The sequence below is a fragment of the Argopecten irradians genome, chromosome 1 (assembly GCF_041381155.1).
Source record: "Argopecten irradians isolate NY chromosome 1, Ai_NY, whole genome shotgun sequence".
NCBI lineage: Eukaryota > Metazoa > Mollusca > Bivalvia > Pectinida > Pectinidae > Argopecten > Argopecten irradians.
Window position 1 is genome coordinate 55,869,573 of NC_091134.1, and position 18,944 is coordinate 55,888,516.

General features: G+C 34.3%; 1 protein-coding gene across 1 annotated transcript; it reads right to left on the reverse strand.

The window, feature by feature from the left end:
• Positions 1-9,560: 9,560 nt before the first annotated feature.
• LOC138334403 (steroid 17-alpha-hydroxylase/17,20 lyase-like) lies at positions 9,561-17,573 on the reverse strand. Its single transcript, XM_069283075.1, has 6 exons — positions 16,719-17,573; positions 14,450-14,536; positions 13,973-14,179; positions 13,444-13,613; positions 12,925-13,028; positions 9,561-12,543 (listed from the first exon to the last, which is right to left on the reverse strand). The coding sequence occupies exons 1-6, from the start codon at positions 17,424-17,426 to the stop codon at positions 12,308-12,310; spliced, it is 1,512 nt and encodes a 503-aa protein (XP_069139176.1). The 5' UTR covers positions 17,427-17,573; the 3' UTR covers positions 9,561-12,307.
• Between the last annotated feature and the right edge of the window lie 1,371 nt (positions 17,574-18,944).

The window sequence follows — 18,944 nt, forward strand, 5'->3', positions numbered from 1 at the left end:
GAAAATAGTTTGTCAAAATTTTCGACCATTTACAGCACATATAACTTTAACCACAACTTAGCTTCATGGTCTGACCGTATGTACAATGTACTCATTTCACAACACTGTAAATGCAAATATAATGACTTTTGGCACTATTGCCAAAAATCATGTTCTGGGTCCGTCCAGATTGCACGAACATTCCATAAAGATGCTCCACCGCTGACGAATGGTAATTTTTCTCTATCAAAAATATGAGCAGATGAATTAGTATTTTTTTCAGTACAAACATTACTTACTTCACATCATTACCACCATTGAAATGTTTGAGCTTCTCATTTTACTTCAATATGAAAATATTGAAAAAAAATCCCAAAAAAAATCCGTGGCACTATGTCCTATATTGGATGAAGTACTGATTGAGCATGCATCAAATTATACATATATATACACGATTAAACACTAATTATTATTAAATAGATGAGTATCATTTATGCTTTGTTGGCTGTGGAGCATCTTTAAATTTAAGGAATCTCTTAACTTGAAAATCTCCATTATGAAAGCATTACAAATTTTAAGGAAGGCTCCTTAACTTAAGATTTTCCTTGACATTTTTAGTTTAATTCTATGGTGAAATTTAATTTAAAGAATTCCTTAATGTTCATGAAACTGGGCCCAGCTCTTATTTGTACTTGTAAATAAATTGTAAGTGTTGTAATTCTCACATTTGGTGGAAATTTACATATCTAAAGCTACTCTTGATCCGTGAGTATGAAAATTACAGCAAATATAACTTTAAAGGTTTCCATTGTAAAATTGACTTATTCGATACCAAAGTCATGCAAAATTCAAGATTTGAATCATTTCATTACTTGTTTTTATAGAATTACTATTATGATAGTAACAAATAGAGATTTAAAATCAACACCATTATTAAAAAACCCAAATTAGTTTCCAAATCGTATTTACGCGGAATATGCAAATATAATGTGTGTCAAAATAATATCCAGTAGTTCCCAATATAAAACAGAATTTGGAAACTTGATGGTATGAAACAGAATAAATATAAAACTGCAGTTGCGTCCACAACAAGCAAAACTTATATTACTTTTAACATCTCCGCAGTCATAGTTCACCAATATGTAAATATATCCATGGTAGGGTTATCGTATGACAACCGTTTGTTTTCCATATTTAAGTTTAACACATCCTTATATGCCAAATGAATCAAAATAATAGAATCACCAACATATATGTATATTTTCCACATTAAGAGAATATCACTGAAAACTGACTTACTTGAAAATGTCCCCTTTATATACCTGTGACCAAACCATATTACAATAACTTCCCTAAATTATAATCAATACATTGCTACAGCTGTCGGATGTGAAACAATAGTTGTTTATTGTAAATATTGTCGGAATAATGACTTGTTCATTGGCGCCTGATAATACACTGACCACTTAGTTTGGACAGACTGGTGAGTTTGTGGTGTCAGGTGTCCAGATGGAGAAAACAATGGTCTGGTTGAATGAACAAGTGGACATTGTCCACTTAAGGCCATTGTTAATGTGAAAGTAGATCCATATAGCTGTTTAACATAACTCCGAGACCAATACACTTAATAACATTTAATAGACATAAGCTGGTAATAATGTTCTAGGTAATAAAACTGTTCTCCCCTTAATTCAAGCGACACATGAATTATGAATTATACATTTGAAAAAGTGAGTGCCATGATGTGCAATGTAGGATACTGTTGTCCCTTCTTAAGGCCTCGTCTATAAAGCCGATAAAGCTGGTAATATTGGGAAGATTTGATACTAAAATCACATGGATACTATTTTGAAACAACGCGAAGCGTAAGTGACATGTTAATTACTCACCAATGAACACATGATGATGATATAAGTTCGTCAAAATTAAGTTCTGATAACAGTCATGAAATTGAGCCCTTTGTATGATTTAGCCGTTTCAGATAGAATATTCCAGTACTTTGAACATCATTTATAAACCAAATTATATTTATACGTTATATATGTCACATGTATTTATTTCAGTATTTAGTTATATAAGATAATTTGGATATAACTTAGGAGATTTCTATATTCTTTTACTTATAAATTTCAGGAAAAGACCCAAGAACAAATGAATTAAACGCTTCAAGCAAAAGTGTTAATGATGAAATGATTGGGACTGACAATAAATTATTATTTAAGGATTAACTTGAATAGATTTTCTATGTTATGGAGATAAAACACAAAAATCTGATTGTACTCTTGTGATTTTTGTGTTATATCTCCTTAAGATAAAAAACATATTCAAATTAATCCTTATAATTCAATTTACTAAAGAAAATCCCTTCAATATTCATTTTGGAACTCTTTTGTGTATGAAATCATTACGCCGTCATCACAGCCAATCAGAAGCAACGTTACAAACGGCGACGTCATTTTTTCCTTTATGGGCAGCGTTCGAAATTATCGCCTGTCCGTCTGCCCGTGACCGGCAATTTTATAGTCGGGCACACAATTTTTACCGTGTAGCTGGTCCTTTGACCGACAACTTTTGGTCCAGATAGATAATATATATACAAACAAGCAGAGGTACTTCATTTAAGAAAAATTTTCCGCTGCGCGGCGCGTTTACTAAAACGTTCAAGATGTTCTTTAATAATGAAAATTCAATACACATGAACTAGACTAAAAATGTCCATCAAGGGCTTCTACTATTTCAAGAAATGCTTCTTAAAAGATTGATTTGTTTATATGTCTTAGCAAGAAAATCAATTCATTATCACTTTGAGTTACAAAACAATGTGCCGATGGTGTGAAGCTGGTATTTTCAGATCGAGCTGGGCTGCATAATGGTATGACGCCACTCACAATTATCATTTCTAAATGCAGGTAACTTTAAATCGAAAAAAATCCCGTATTAAGAACGCTTTTAAAATCATTAGAATACGTTGTAAAACGCATCTCAGCCATTCCAAATCGTAATATTTGTTCTCAGGGAAGACCCGCGGACCCCCAAACAACAAAATATCGCGCCTTCGGCACACGCATATTCATCAAAATACATCGTAAAACTTAGTCCGCTAAACCTGCCTATATTATTAGGCTTTTTTAATTTTTTTTATATATTAGGCAAAAAAAAATTAAAAAGCCTAACAATATAGGCAGGTTTAGCGGACTACGTAAAACTCATCTCAGCCATTCTAAATCGTATTTTTTCCTCGGGGGATACCCCCGCACCTCCCAATCACCAAAATCTCGGGCCTTCGGCGCTCGAAAATTCAACAAATCGTAAAACGCATCTCAGCCATTCTTAATCGTATTTTTTCCCGAGGGACCTTTGCCCTCCCCCCATTACATTTCATCTTCCTACGCCACTGACTTTGTTGAGAGCCTACGATACTAATCCGGATATGCAGATATATTTTGTTAGTAAACCTATTCCTTTGCTAGTAATTATATAAACTACAAGGATGAATTGTAACTTTGTAAGGACCAGTAACTTTCAGTCAGGACCGGTAACAATTAGGGACAGCCGGTCCTTAGGACCAGCAGGAAAAATTCCTTAAAGGCCCATTACCTTTCCGGAGCAAGATATAAAGGTTTCTTAAAATGGAAATGTAAAACGAGATTGATAATTTTGTAGAGTCGCAAAAGTTATTAACTTACCGGTAATTCTACACTTATCATCACCTTCTGAACAATTTAATTTAAATAAATAAAATGTTAATTTTCATAACGCGGGTCGTCTTATGTTTCCCGCCGTCGTCCTAAATGCCGCGCGGTAGTTGGTTATCACTGCGCCAGAAGGCAAAACAGTGAAATGAAACCCAACTGTTACCATATATTACGCAGGATATCTTGCATAAGCTTCATGTCGTAACCTCATCTTAGGCCATCGATATATATTTTCTTATGTTATCTATGATTTTTAGAAACCTTTAAATTTTGCTCCGGAAAGGTAGTGGGCCTTTAAAGGCCCATTACCTTTCCGGAGCAAGATATAAAGGTTTCTTAAAAAACATTAATAACATCAGAAAATGCATACCGATGATCTAAAATAAGGTTACGACACCAAACATATGCAAGATTTCCTGTGTAATATATGAAAACAGTGGAGAGTCAATTCGCTGTTTTGCCGTCTGGCGCAGTAATAGTCAACTACCGCGAGGTATTTAGGACGACGGCGGTAAACATAATACGACCCGCGTTATGAAAATAAACATTTTATTTATTTTAAGTAAATCGTTCAGAAGGTGATGATTAATGTAGTATTAACGGTAAGTTAATAATTTTTAGGACTTTTTTAGGACTCTACAAAATTATCGATCTTGTTTTACATTCCCATTTTAAAAATCAAAAGCCGTTTCGGAAAGGTAGTGGGCCTTTAAGGGAGAACACTGTTTATGGGCTGATAAAGTAAATTTTTAAGCCAATGAAAATGCTCGTAATGATTTCATAAACACAAATCTCCAATTCTCTTCAGGCACATTTCTTTATTATCCTTAAGTCCTCTTTTGTGAACCTGGAATAAAACAAAAATGAAATAAACCATAAAATTAAATAAAATAACAAATCTTTTTTCTAATATTTCAAAATCAATAAACAAAAATCATTAACAACAAACTGCACTGATTAACACAAGCTAGATGTGTAATAGTAGGCCTAGGCCTACACATATACAAGGTGGCAATAGTAGGCCTAGTAGGCTAGGCACTCCTACACATATAACAAGGTCGCGAACTGGTTTAACACATGCGACCTCGCACACATACACTTGAAAGGCCGCAAAAGGGATTTTCTAAAGTAATAAATTAGACACATTAAATAATATTTAAATTCACAAGAACCACCACATACATCTCATAGAGTATGCATAATTCTTTAATATCACGTCTTTTTATACATGCATATCGCATAGTTATACTGTATATCATTAAGTCTACCACATGCACCACGTGGCTCTAGAGGACTGCGTTATCGTAAGCAAAACCAGGTGACATTTCGAATATAAGTAAAACTATTTAAAACAAAATAAACATCATGAAAAAAAAATTAATATACACAGAAACACATTATATAGACTCTTATTACTACTGTATATATATATATATATGTAAATTGTAATACTTGCATGGTGGAGAATGAGAGCGGTGAGCAAAATGAACGTAAGCCGCTGGAGTGAATGAAGACACGTGTGTCGGTACGGTGACTGTTTGTTAAAACTATACAGCTAATGTTCCTCTTTATCGAGTACACTAGCCTGAGTTCCTTATATAAATGTAAACCTTACCTATATCGACCGTTCGGACCTGACTTCTAGTGATAATAATATCAAATACTACTTCATGATTGTTTTGAAATTAAATGTAATATTATGTGAATAAAATTATTAAATGTATAAAACCTGTAAACGAATGTTAAAATTTATATTTGTTAATAATCCCCCCCCCCCTTACAGTAACTTTTTTGAATGGATGCGTAACAGTATTAATATGAAAGTGGTGGAAGTGCATATTTGAAATATTCAATTAAAATATGGAAATTGGTGTGGAAGTCCTTCTGTGAAAGAAAACGCATGGTTATTTACATGCATATATTGAATATTTTTTTTGTAAGAAAAAAAAATGCTCGTATCAAGCAAAATTGAATTATTTTTGTATAGAATGCTAAAATAAATAAAAATTATTACATTTGTATTTGTATTTTGAAGATCATTTTGAAAAAATGCCTACCTCTCCAGTTATTGTTTTGAAATAGGTTGTTTTGTAATGCAAAACCTTCCAAGTGCATTTTGTTGCTGGTTGTGACCCTGCCCACTTGTAAAAATAAGGCCGATAACTTTGTATTTAATGCTAAAATCTGCTGCAATATTGCAATAGATAGTTTCATTAGACTGTTTTAAGCAGATAGGCTGGACCATATTTTAAGTCACGGAAGTAAAATTTGCCTCCCTTTGGCTACGATAAAGTGAACATTGTATTATACATGGTATGAGACGGTAGTTTATGTACAAGACTTGATCACAGTTTGGTAACAGCACGATCAAATTATTTATTGAACCAAAGATTTAGACAGTAAATAATAATAAAATTATCTATGTCTCTGATTGAACAGCTAAAGTATAATAGTGTGTAAAGGCACCGACGTAGACTATTTCACATGGCTGTAAATCAACTATCTTTAAAAGTAAATTACAATTTTGTGTCTTCGACAATTAAACCATTGTTGACGTATATGCAGTATATTGTTTTTGTTAGTGCTGGATTTAGTTCATGTAATCAGTTTATACTTGAGCTTATTATTATTTTTCAAAGGATTGAATTCAACAAAAGAAAATACACAACATGAATTACAGTATCTCATAATGTTTTAACACGAAAGCGAGTGTTTCATCTAGCTTTTTGTCATTTGAGAGCTAATAATACCGAAGATTAACAAGGAGTGATAATATAAATCAAGGACGTATATGAGTATATGATCTCACTTATAAATCCTTGTATAAATACACAATATAACACCCGCAGCATTTAGGATACATATAAAAATAATATAGACTTAAGGATGTTCACCTTTGAGAAGTCAAAAATTTTCCTGTATTAAACGTTTTTCTCGTAAAGGTATTTGGGAATAGGAGTTCATACCATAGAGGAAAACGGAAGAAAAACATATGTCCGTGTGCTTGTTATCGAGCTAATGCCACTCAAATATACCTATTTGACAAACTATTGGATTTTTGGGACTCAAACTTGGCATGTCCTTAAATGACTCTAATAGGACGCAAAACTAAAGCAAACCAAACCAAAAATGTGTGCTTCGGCCATGGGGACAGAAAAGGAGGAAACGACAAGATCCTTTTATTATTCTAACGCCCTACCTACAGTTCAAATCATTCGCAACTAAGATTTCTGTTTGTTCTACAAATCCAATGCAATTGTTTTACCAATACCTCGGTAGATTTATTGATTGGTAAATAACACCGAGGATATTAAAGAGAGTAATAACAAAGAAATATATAACATGTAATTTCCTAAATTCAACTCATACTGGTTGTCTCCCTTTGATCGGTGAGATATTGGCACCTGACTTATTATATTAATGTTAATGACATCAACGATAGCTGAGGGTGTCTGTGCATTACCAAGAGGGTCGTCCAAAAATATACATGTATCGTTATCGATGTTTCCTTTGGTAAACGAAGAAGATACTCTTAGATGTTCCGGTTACAGCAAATTATATAGATACATGTAGCTGTACGAGATATAGATGTGCTATTAAATGTGCTATCAGCGGATGATCAGATAGCGGTGAGCTTTGACAAACATACGACCAATGAATATTACATCTATCTGTCCCAGTAGAATCCCACTTAAAAATGCACCATATTTTTGTCTTATATGTCTACGGGTTATGAATCATGACTCATTGTGATTTAATCTACCATAAATGCATTCAATGAAAGGAACGGAAATATAATTTACAACTGCTGTTAACCTTGACACACGGGTGTTTACATAACACGGTAACAGATAAAATGGATTATTTATAGTACGAAAAATCTAAATATGGTACACATCTTAGGATAATACACTATGAGTCTTAGTCTATGCGATTTCTTATCACCAGTATTCAATATAAAATTTCTGTGTAAATTAACCTGACAGGTAATTTGATGCATTCATATTTATGATGCTTCATATGAGACACTTGGCATTTTATCACGAGGAAGCTCTCCTGTTTCGCGGATAATACAAAAATATATACGTAGAATGTAAAAAGTTTCATAACCGAATATGACACAGCAAATGTTAATGTTCATTTATGACCACAGTGTCAATTTTCATGGAAACGATTTATTTGGTCATGCGTATATAAGAAATAAACGCATTACGGGCAATTTGACATGAAGGTCCAATTCAGTATGTTTAGGAAACATAGTGATATGCACCAAATGACCGTGTAATATTTTCTTTTCATCAGAGTAGAATTTACGTAACGTTGGTAAGTCATATATATATATATATATATATACTGTATCTATTAGAAATAAGAAAGACAAAACTAGACAAGGACGATAATACTATATACATTGTTATGACTTACACCTGTTGTCTTCTAAGATTTATACTGCTGGGTCATCATTCCACAATTTCGTTGTTCTAGAGACATCACATGCCCTTAGGTGATGGTACAGACATAAAGTACTTTATCGCCCTGAGGCGTCTTGTTGGTGATACTAGACTATCATAATACTGTAGCTTATATTTAGTCTTCGACCCCTTTTAAAAACCTTTGTTTGTTAAGTAGTGATCAAAATGATATCTGTTACGAAACACGCCATCGCAACTAACTAACTCGACAGAGGTTTTCTTCAGACGATTCGGACATTAATCGTTCCGTGTCATGATCGCCCGTGCATTTAGACCACCTCCAACAAACCCCATCTGCTGTTACATCTATAGGAGGCTGTTGAAAATTTCCTCTTTTACATCTCTTTCGATGTGTGTGTTGGAAAAAAAATAACAAAACACTTTGCTACGACAACATACGAAATTTCACCGGCATTTCCTTTGCATTCCATGGCAGATCAAGACAGATTGGTCCTGGATAGACCTTTGAATGACATTCGTCCTCTACGATCTTCGATCATTCGGTGGCAAAAATAGGCGAGAGATGCATCCATTACGAAGAATCGGACCAGAGTAATGTAAAAAAACAAATGACAGTTACGTTTATCAATGTATATTAGCTACAAGGTTTTCATTTCCTCTCACATCTACGAATGAGAAAGTTTTTTGAGGAAACTTAAGTGATTAAAACTATTATGTTGTAGCATAAATACGTAGATATTACAATATTTCTGATCAGTAAGTATCTTTACGGAATAGCCTTACGTCAACAGCACAGTCTTTAGTTAAATACTATTCAAAAAGTGATGTCTCAGACTGAGAATTTAATTATTAATTACTCTCCGGCAGAGAAACAGAGCTCGTTCGTGACCGTCAAGTTCTTCTTTATGATCATCAGAAAACAATATTTGAATGTGGGGCATGATGGCATTGTAACCACATAGAGTCTAGAAAACAAAGGCCTTTAGGACTGATGATCTGTTCGATGCACTTTCACATTATGCGTACACAGGTAGATTCTGCCATGATGAAACATTACAAAGGAAACGATATTGATTATTCTTAGAACTGTTTAAGCGATGTTTTTATGTTATTTCCCCTTAAGTTATAAAACCTTTCTGCACTTTCTTTGCGCCACTGCTTATTAGTCAACACTCCAAAATTATCAAATTTATCCCGCAATCAACATTGGCGTTGTCCGCATACATTCGACACAGACAGAAAACAGCTGTATTTTAGCACAGAATGGACTAAATTGCTTTCGAGGCGAAACATCGTTTGAAAGACAGATGTACAATGTATTTGTAAAATTGGCATCTTTATGCTTAAATATGTGTTTAAAATGAATATTGCAAACTATACAAGGTCAACGTCTTAAAACATACGTTTTTTTTTAATTTTGATTTTATTACTCGGGAATGAAAGACAAAAATGGCTTGTTTTTTGTCTTTCTTGACCTTCGCCAAATGCAGCTTATAGTTTAAGATGCTGACCACATATTCTTTATATATTTTGCAATCAATTTTACCTGACTGTCTCCCTATTTGACAGCCGAAATTTTCTCAGATGAAAAATTTAAGATAACGATTTCAACAGGAGCTGCTTGTTGCCGTTAGACTATTCCCGATTGTCACTACAGATAAGACCCAGAGTTTGGCTGACATTGGGAACGGAAAACTCTTTCTCATCCGGAACGCCTGGTTTCTAGAAGTTTCTATACAAGTGTTTTCCTAGCATTTTCCAAACATAAAATCGTTTTCAAAAAAAGACGGACACAATATTAATGATATACTTAGCTGCTTTTTTTCCAGAGGGCTAAACATCCTCAACAGACAATAAAGAAAGTTATACATACAAACATTTATATCAATAAGAACAATACATATGAGGATGAGCTCTTATAATAGTCAATAATAAATATAAATACAATAATCAAAATAAAAGTAAATGACATAATTCATAAACTTAACAAGAAATAATGTATTATTTGTTATATGTACATTTTTATATCATACATGTATATATACACATAACGTAATTTTTCATAACAAGGAATTCTAACTTGATTAACAACAATTAGTTATCACCGGGACTGGTTTTCTTTTGAATCAGGACTCAGTGGAGTAGAAGGTGAATACAATTTTTCTAAAAGAATTCCATTAAAAGAGCTTTTATTGTTACCGGATAAAGAAGGTTTTTTTAACATTCTAACTATGGTAAAGTATTAATGAAATGCGCCATTTATATGTATATTTCATATTGCACGAATACATATAATAAGCTCAATTAAAATAAAAAATTAAAAGATTGTCATTTTGCTCAAAATATTTGATAATCGATAAAAAACAACCTTTTTTGTGTTACAATGTCATCTTTTTGAAAATTATCATTTGGTGGAAATATTGGACGGATTTCAGTGATAATAACCAGCAATAGACTTTCACTTAACGTTAATTAAAACTATTAAGAATTATTTTATTGCATAATGATCTTAAACATAAATTGGATATAATGGTTATAGTAAAGTGTATGAAATGCACGTTTTTTGTGTTCTTGTAGTTTTTTTTCTGCGGTTTTTATCATTTATCAAAAGAACGATATTAAGCTGAAGATATCATTACTTAATATTTATACAAATGAGTTTAATTTTTATCATAACAGATTCATGTATTTAAAAACGACATTCATAAGGAAACAAATGCGACCAAATTAGTCGATATAAGTAAGGTGGTTAATTGCCAACGTCACCAAGAAGATGATAAACTGTTCGAATTTGTTATTTACATGGCTGCTCTAATTCATAGCAAAAGCAGACAGATGAATCAATCTAACTAGTAAACCAAATGAGACTTATTAAGTCTAGAATATCGTGATTCCCTTACATAATTATAAGCAAACACACAGAATATGTAAAAAGTAGTCCTCGAGATGAGGTTAGTATTCAAAAAATGTTAAATTATGCATATTTCCACACTCTCAAGCATGTGTCATTTGCTGTTATAGAGACGTTTGGTGTAATTAATTTGTCTGCTGTGTAAACATTTCAACAGTATATCACTAGTAGATGAGCTATATACATTCCTACACACACATAGATCATACCGGGGCATTCTTATAAAACCTCAGATGTGTTGATGTCTTGTCTTGTGGCAGACAATAGTTCCCACTAAGTATCGCCAGCCACTTACCTGGTAAAAAACTATTAGACTACTATATATCTACCTTACCCTTTCCGCACTGATGTTACACAGATGTTCACAATCGACCAAATTACACAGTAACCCAAATCTTATTCAATGATTGTTGACATCTAGCCAAAATATCGCATGGTCTATACAGGCTATGCCAAAGTTTGTTCTTCTATTTCTACTGGAACATAAGTTACATTGTAATACGATTACATAATGAAGTATAGGAACAAGAAACAACACAAAGCATACTTAAACAACCGCAAGAAAAAATGCACACTAGCATTGCAAACATAACTTTTATCAATATATTCTTTTAAATAGCACTTAATTTGCGTAAGGTATTGCGATTAAATTTGCGTCCAAAGCACATTTTATGTAAAGGTATTCGCAGTTGCGGTTCTTTCATCCAACGCCTATTACCTTCGGATCTTTCTAATAATCGGGGAAATTAATCCAACAAATATTCCTTAAACATACCACAGTTATGTAAAGTAACATAAAACAGAAAATGTAAAACAAAATATATCACAGTTCAAACAATTAAAGCAATGATAATTATTTTACCATGTATAACTTTGAAAACAGTGCACATACAACGCGATCGAGCTCTCTGTACATATTACAAATGTTTGTTAAATGCAAAATATGGACCATTTACATTTAGGTCATTAACATGCGATAGACCAATAAAATGAATGATCTTGAAATACTTGGTATAGACGCATCAACGTTAACGTTGTCACGTGACCTTCACTATTAGCGAAAGTGGACCTGTATAGAATCGCTGCATAATCTTGCGATCTTATAATGACACTGGAATACTTAATATCAAAGTGGTATTCTGGTTTTTCTAAAGTCCACTGACTTTCTTTGCTCATTTATCGTGGAACTGACCAGCCTGTTAAAGCAGTTCTTGTCAAGAAACCGAGAAGTATCCGGAGTCATGGCAAAGACGTTCACCATTTCGTTAAGGATTCAGAGATTTTTTGGTTTACCTCTCAATCAACTTGATCTTGAAAGGTTTTGGCCTTAATGTCAGCCCAGGAATTCCAGTCACATCCGGGAGGGGTTCACCATTCGGGCATGCAAGCTCATATTTGGAGAGGAGGCATGCGCAGTACATGAATATTTCCATTTTTGAAATAGTAGACCCCAAACACACACGGTTACCTATCCCAAAAGGCAGGTAACTGTACCTCTCTCCTGGGCATTCGTCAAGGAAACGACCTGATGAAGAAATAATATATGATAATGATAAAGAAAGTGGTCTCTTTCGGACACTTCTTACGGCGTTTGTCACTTTTTTTCTGAGTTTAAACATGAAACTCTCAATTAAAATATCACGAGAAGTTTTGACCTTTATATGTTTTCTTCACAGGGTTATAATTAGTATTTTTTTCCGGACCACGAAGTTGCTGCACAACCATGCCATTTGTTCACGTTTCAGTTGATCCTTTCTAAGATATTATCATTTGAATGGACGCATTCGTATTCACATGATTATGAAGCTGTATTTCAACCACATAGCTAGGGTAAACAGTAGTAGACCAGGCCATGAATGATTAACCAGCTAATTAGATTAATGAGGTAGCTTGGTGACCTACTTACCTGGGTTAAAGGAGTACGGGTCACGCCAGGCCTGCTCGTCGTGGTGTATAGCCCAGATATTCATCAACACCATGGTGTCTTTAGGCACGTGGTATCCAGAAAGCCTGTAAAGCAAAGATATGTAATCAAACATGACACAAACCATGAAAATTGTATTAGTTTCGATCAAATATATATGGCCTTGAGTTATATTTTTAATATGTATTCGTAATTTTTTTTCCGTTTATTTACACTATATAGATCTATATTACATTTTAAAGGATTAAAACGATTTGATGAATTTTCGGGTACTCCAGATTTACGAATTCAAACATTCCAGGGACAATTGCTTTCAATAACACCACACCATTTGAATTGAAAAGACATTGTTTCTAGAAACGTGGATGATAGTAACCAACTTACTTTCACGTGAGATTAAATTTTGCGTTTTCTAGAAAATAAATTGCCGTGAAAATCAGTTAGTTTACAGCACTATACTCTATCTGACTTGCGAATGCTTTCCTGATTGCCATTACTCACTGTGTGTCCTCCATAGTCCGGTGGGGGAAACCAACAGGTAGAACGGCCGCCATACGGAGTGTCTCTTTGATGGCCGCCTCCAGAATCGGGTAACGGGAGCGCTCAAATGGCTTCGGTAGTGTGTCAGGGAAGGATACACTGCGAACTTCATCATAAATTCGCTTCTGCCACTGTAATCAAAGTCATGTGTTCATAGGAATAGTTCTCATATACCACGTTTTCTTTACGTCGACTTTGACAGCATATCTATTTTGGGAATATGTATTATACTAATGAAGTTTTAATCAAAGTCTTGACGAATATATGAAAACGAAAAGGATAAGTCAGAAAGTCAAATTGAGATAACGGCGTAATGATTTCATAGAAAAAATAGTCCCAAAATAAATTTGGAATAGATTATTTTTAGTAAATTAAATTCGTGGTTTATTTAGATTAAACTATGTTTTTTTCATAAACAGCTATTCAAATTAATTCATATTTTTTCTTTAGTGTAACGATCGATGTGTTATGTCAGTAATTGGTTCCGTACCTGTGGATTCCTGATCATGTAGATAATGAACCAAAGAATGGTCATTGTTGTGGATTCAATTCCGCCTCCGAACAACTCGTAAACAATATGGCCAATGCTGACGTCACTAAGAAGAGCCAAACGTTTTTTGTCCCGTTGATCCCGAGCATCCTGCTGTTCCTTCAACAAGATGTCCAGTAAATCACGATTGTGTTCGCTCAGGGTTTCCTGTAATAACAGCAATAACTTAAAATCACAACTATACACGATTTGATTTAAAGCATTGTTTTTTGGTAGTAATATAATCTATAATTTAGAACAAAGAGGCCTATATTCACGTTTTGAATATTAAAGTGAGGCTATATGGTGGCAATATGATCTGATCTTTGTTACATAATAATCTTAACTGAAAATCTTTAAGCGCCAACTTTATCCACTAGGTATAATAATTTAAGCACGACTGAATCAGTTGATATTGGTACATTGTCATCAACTTACTCGGTGTTCTGCAATAACCTGAGTAAGCCACTCGTCCCGTCGCTTCAGACTGTTCAGGAATCGACGCCAACTTGGTACAGGGAATCTCTGTCAGGAGCAACAAATCATACATGTAAGTTATGTAGCCTTTATATAATACACATTTTGATTTCAATGTAGAGTACATTTGTAACTTGTCTATGATATTGTACTAATTACTATGTGATTGTATATATATGTATATGTGCGTATTTTGCACAATTCCAATAAGTTGTAAACTTAAGGAAAATAAAGAATTGAATTGAATTGATCATATCCTCTAATATGGTATCTCTAATAATAATTTGAAGCTTTTACATTGTGTATGAAATTTGATTACATGTAGATAGCACAACGGACAGCATAACTTCATAACTCTAAACCAAATTATTGCGATTCAATTCTCTTATACAATGCCACGAGACATTTAGAGCAGAGGTAAGGTTGTATCATACGACGCTAATCACCGAACCTTGATATATGAGAAAAAAATCATTCAGCAAGAAAACGAGACATTAAATCGTCACGAAAATAATAAGGTTTACAGTACATTGTTCATATCTGGTATTTTTTTGCCATGTGAAAAGACCAACTCTGTAGTAGGACAAATAATATATGAAAACCATCTACAAATTGTATATTTATAGAGTTGGAATAATTTTTCATAAAAAAACTTAAAAGCTATACGTGACTGTTATAATGGATTTCAAAATACATCAAATTGGAATAGCATCGATTTAGATATTGATGCTAACTGACGAAATGAAATTTCTTATTGACCTGAATCAATATGCACTATTATATACCCTTCCGTCAGTACCTATTACTTTATCACTTACAGTACCCCGTTATCACATATGTGACCTATATGTCGTACCCCTGACCCTAGAGGTGTCTAGTATATATTGCCACGAGAAGCATTACCACGTGACTATTTGGCACATTTTCAAATATATGACCGCGTTTGTATGTTTCAAGCCCATTGCTCCCTAATCATGCCAATTTCTGTAACCTGGCACAAATCTGATTAATTACGAAACTTAGAAACAGACACATTCTTGGGTTGCTTAGCACTGCAGAACAGGTGGATATTGTTGCAGAGACACCACGTGTGTAGATATTATGTAATGGGCCATTATCTTTTTTTTAACAAATTACCATATATGTGGTTTAGAAAGAATGACAGAGTAAGGGATTTTTGTGTAAATAATAATAAATTAAAGAAGCTTCATGAAGTTGGCATAGCGCCAGCGATATGATAATGCTTACATTGCAGGAGTGAAAGCCTGCTGCTAACAAAGTAGCTGGTCGCAGAGGTCATGCAATATATATAGGTATATAAACAACACAGCATTATAAAATATATGACAATGATAACAGTCCGTTACAAGCAGTGAAACTAGATTGCAAGGCATCGCGTTTATCATCTGTAGGTGTGAAGATATTCTAACCTGTTGTCGGAGAGTCTGTTGGTGACAAATATAATACCGCTAATGATGTCACCGACCGCCCGGTTCAATGGAGTACAGGGCAGCACCACGCTATTCAAAGTTAAATTTGGGGTTAAACCTACCCATCCTTGTCCCATCCTAGGGTATTAACACACACAGTGTAATCTGACACTTATTTTGAATGGACTTGTAAATCATTTGTACTCATGTAACGTTTGTTAAATAGTACACAAGACCGACTTAAACAATACGAATCGTTCTTAGCTGTACATGGTTTAGTACTTTTGTTTTAGAAAGTAATTTGTTTGTCTCCTGATGCGATTTCATTGCCAAAAGAAGACCCGAAAGACCTGGGCATGTCAGCATGCGAGGAATGTGACCTTTGAACTTCCAACATAGCGACCAATCACCGCTAGTGTACTTTACACACCCCTGAAATTTCACAACAACCGACGAGAATGTTCTCTTGGTATACATTCATGCTGAGGTAAATAGGTCACACACACACACATTTCCCCGGGAAAACTAGGCATGCCAATTAAATCTTAGTTCTCCTGCACCGATGCCCAGTTATGATTTTTAATATTGGAATTTGTTTTCCAATTTGTTTTTGTAGAAATATTATAAGAAGCATTAGAGTATTTGATTTAAGTCATGTTTAAATTGATAAATGTGCTAAAGGTGGAATTTGAGCTTGTTGTGGGTATGTTTAAGTCGACGGTATGTAATGCGTATTATAATATATACCATAATTTTCTACTATCAAATCAATAAGAAGAAAACCTGACTAACATGCTTACCTCCAGGAATGGGAATACGTCTACAATGTTGAAGCTCTCGATGTTGTCTACAATGTCCTGGACAATGTGTAATTGGTTCAGAAATGCATCGTCCACGTCCTCAAATCTTCGATCTAAAATGCACTTGCATAACACGTTTGCGACGACTCTAGAAATGTCAAGTTTGGGATCAAAGGACTCGCACTTCTTACACACATTTGCCAGTTTGTCTCCTAAGCTTTCTGTTTCGAACCTGATCATATTTTCCAGCTGAAGCTGGCCTCCACGTGTTTGCGAAGACAAAAACGAATGTACAATCTTTCTATGAAACTTCAAGTCCGGACCAGCATCGCTCATGACAATGTCCTTTCCATGACCAAGAAGAACTTCAACAGTCTTACGTTGTTTTGGTCTACCAGCAAAAACTCTTCCTTGACGAACAAAGCTTGTAATTGCAGAATCAATCGTGTTTACCACCAATACATTCTCACCTCCCATTTTTAACCAGACTAGAGGTCCATATTGTCGTCCTAGATCAGTAAGGGCCAGGTGGAGTGCTTTTCCAAATATTTGTGGCATATTTCCGATGAGGGGCCATGCCATGGGTCCTGGGGGAAACCTTGGTTTCCGATACAGCTGTAGCAACCAAAACGTCGACAGAAAAGCAACCATAGCAACTAAAACAGTAGAAACGTCTAGTTGTTGTAAAAACCGCTCAAAAATCCCCATCTTGTCGGATAGGTTTTCTAGTAAGATCAAATTCAATTTTATATAAGGACGTTATCACTACCTAAAAAACAAATGTCTTTCCACTGTCAGACCAGTTTTCTGTTATACCTAACAGGATACGTACACGTTCTGATGTCTATCTCCTTACTATGGTTGTAAAGCCACGAGGGTTTGTTTATGTACCTACAGACACTCCTACTTGCTACGTATTGCCACGTGACTTTGTGTTTACAAACATTGGTTCGCTGCCTCTCTAGGTCACTGGGACGATAGCAAGGCCAGTCTAAAACACACGTACGGCTAGCTGCTTTGTCCTTCACAATTTCACAATAATGAAGAAATCACAGCTTAATTTTGTAGCTTTCATTACTAAGATACATCTATAGATTTTCAAATGACAGTACATTTTAATACATGTTTTTTTCTGTTATGAAATGTAAAGCGGTATATGTTAATTAATCTGGTTACGTATTCATTTTTGTTAAAATGCTAACAATACTGCGTTGTATCATTTACGGGATAGTTGGCTGAAGCATGAACATAAAGAAGGCTTCTATTTTAAGCCATTACTCTGTATACACACGCAATTCTATACACAGGGAGGAGAGAAACATCTGCTGATGAACAGGACTGGGAATTGATGTGTCATTACACAAGGTGATGACCTAAGTTAACATAGTGCCCGACTAAGTCCCAGTATAGACATTTCCACAGACGACGCTACCCTTTTGTGCTCTTAACTAATGTCTTTCAAAATCAATATCTATGTTTAAGAGATTGCAATTTGACTATCTAAGAACCGATTGTCGACGGGAATATACTGCGTATGAAGTAAATTACAACCTATTCACTGCTCTAACGTAATTTGTTCTACATAGATAGCTCACAGTAATCTTAACTAGACTGTTTCTAGGCCACTGTCGAGGTAAATATTGCTATTTAGGCCAATGGAGATAACAATTAAATGTACTGTTTGATTGACAGATGCTGATAAAAAAGAATGCAGACCTATAACATGAGATATTCGTCAGAACTAAACTTGGATTAAAATTTTAAGTAGTAGTGCGTTACGCGTTTGACTAGTCACTTACATATGTTGCATCATATCTCCTATAGCTTTTGGAATTTGAAAATCTGCAGATATCTACAGATAACATCACACACTGACCAGTGGCTAGTGTATACAGAGGAGGCTTATAAATAAAACAACACTAGTTATTTATGAAATTTACAGCTTTAATTGATCATTCAATATCATCTTTGGAAAAATCATGGACTACATGTAGTAACCTTTATCAATATATATGTTCATTACATATCAGAGAAGTATATATATATATAGCTCTGTATTTGCAGAGTCATTTTTGCATGCCGGTAAAAAAAGAATGATTATTGAGTCTTATTAGATTATCTTCTCTTACTTACAAAGGGATATTGCTTGCTATTTGGTGGAGTACTTCTGTTAACAACAAATAGATAAATAATTCCAAAGTCACTTAAATACCTATAATAGAAATG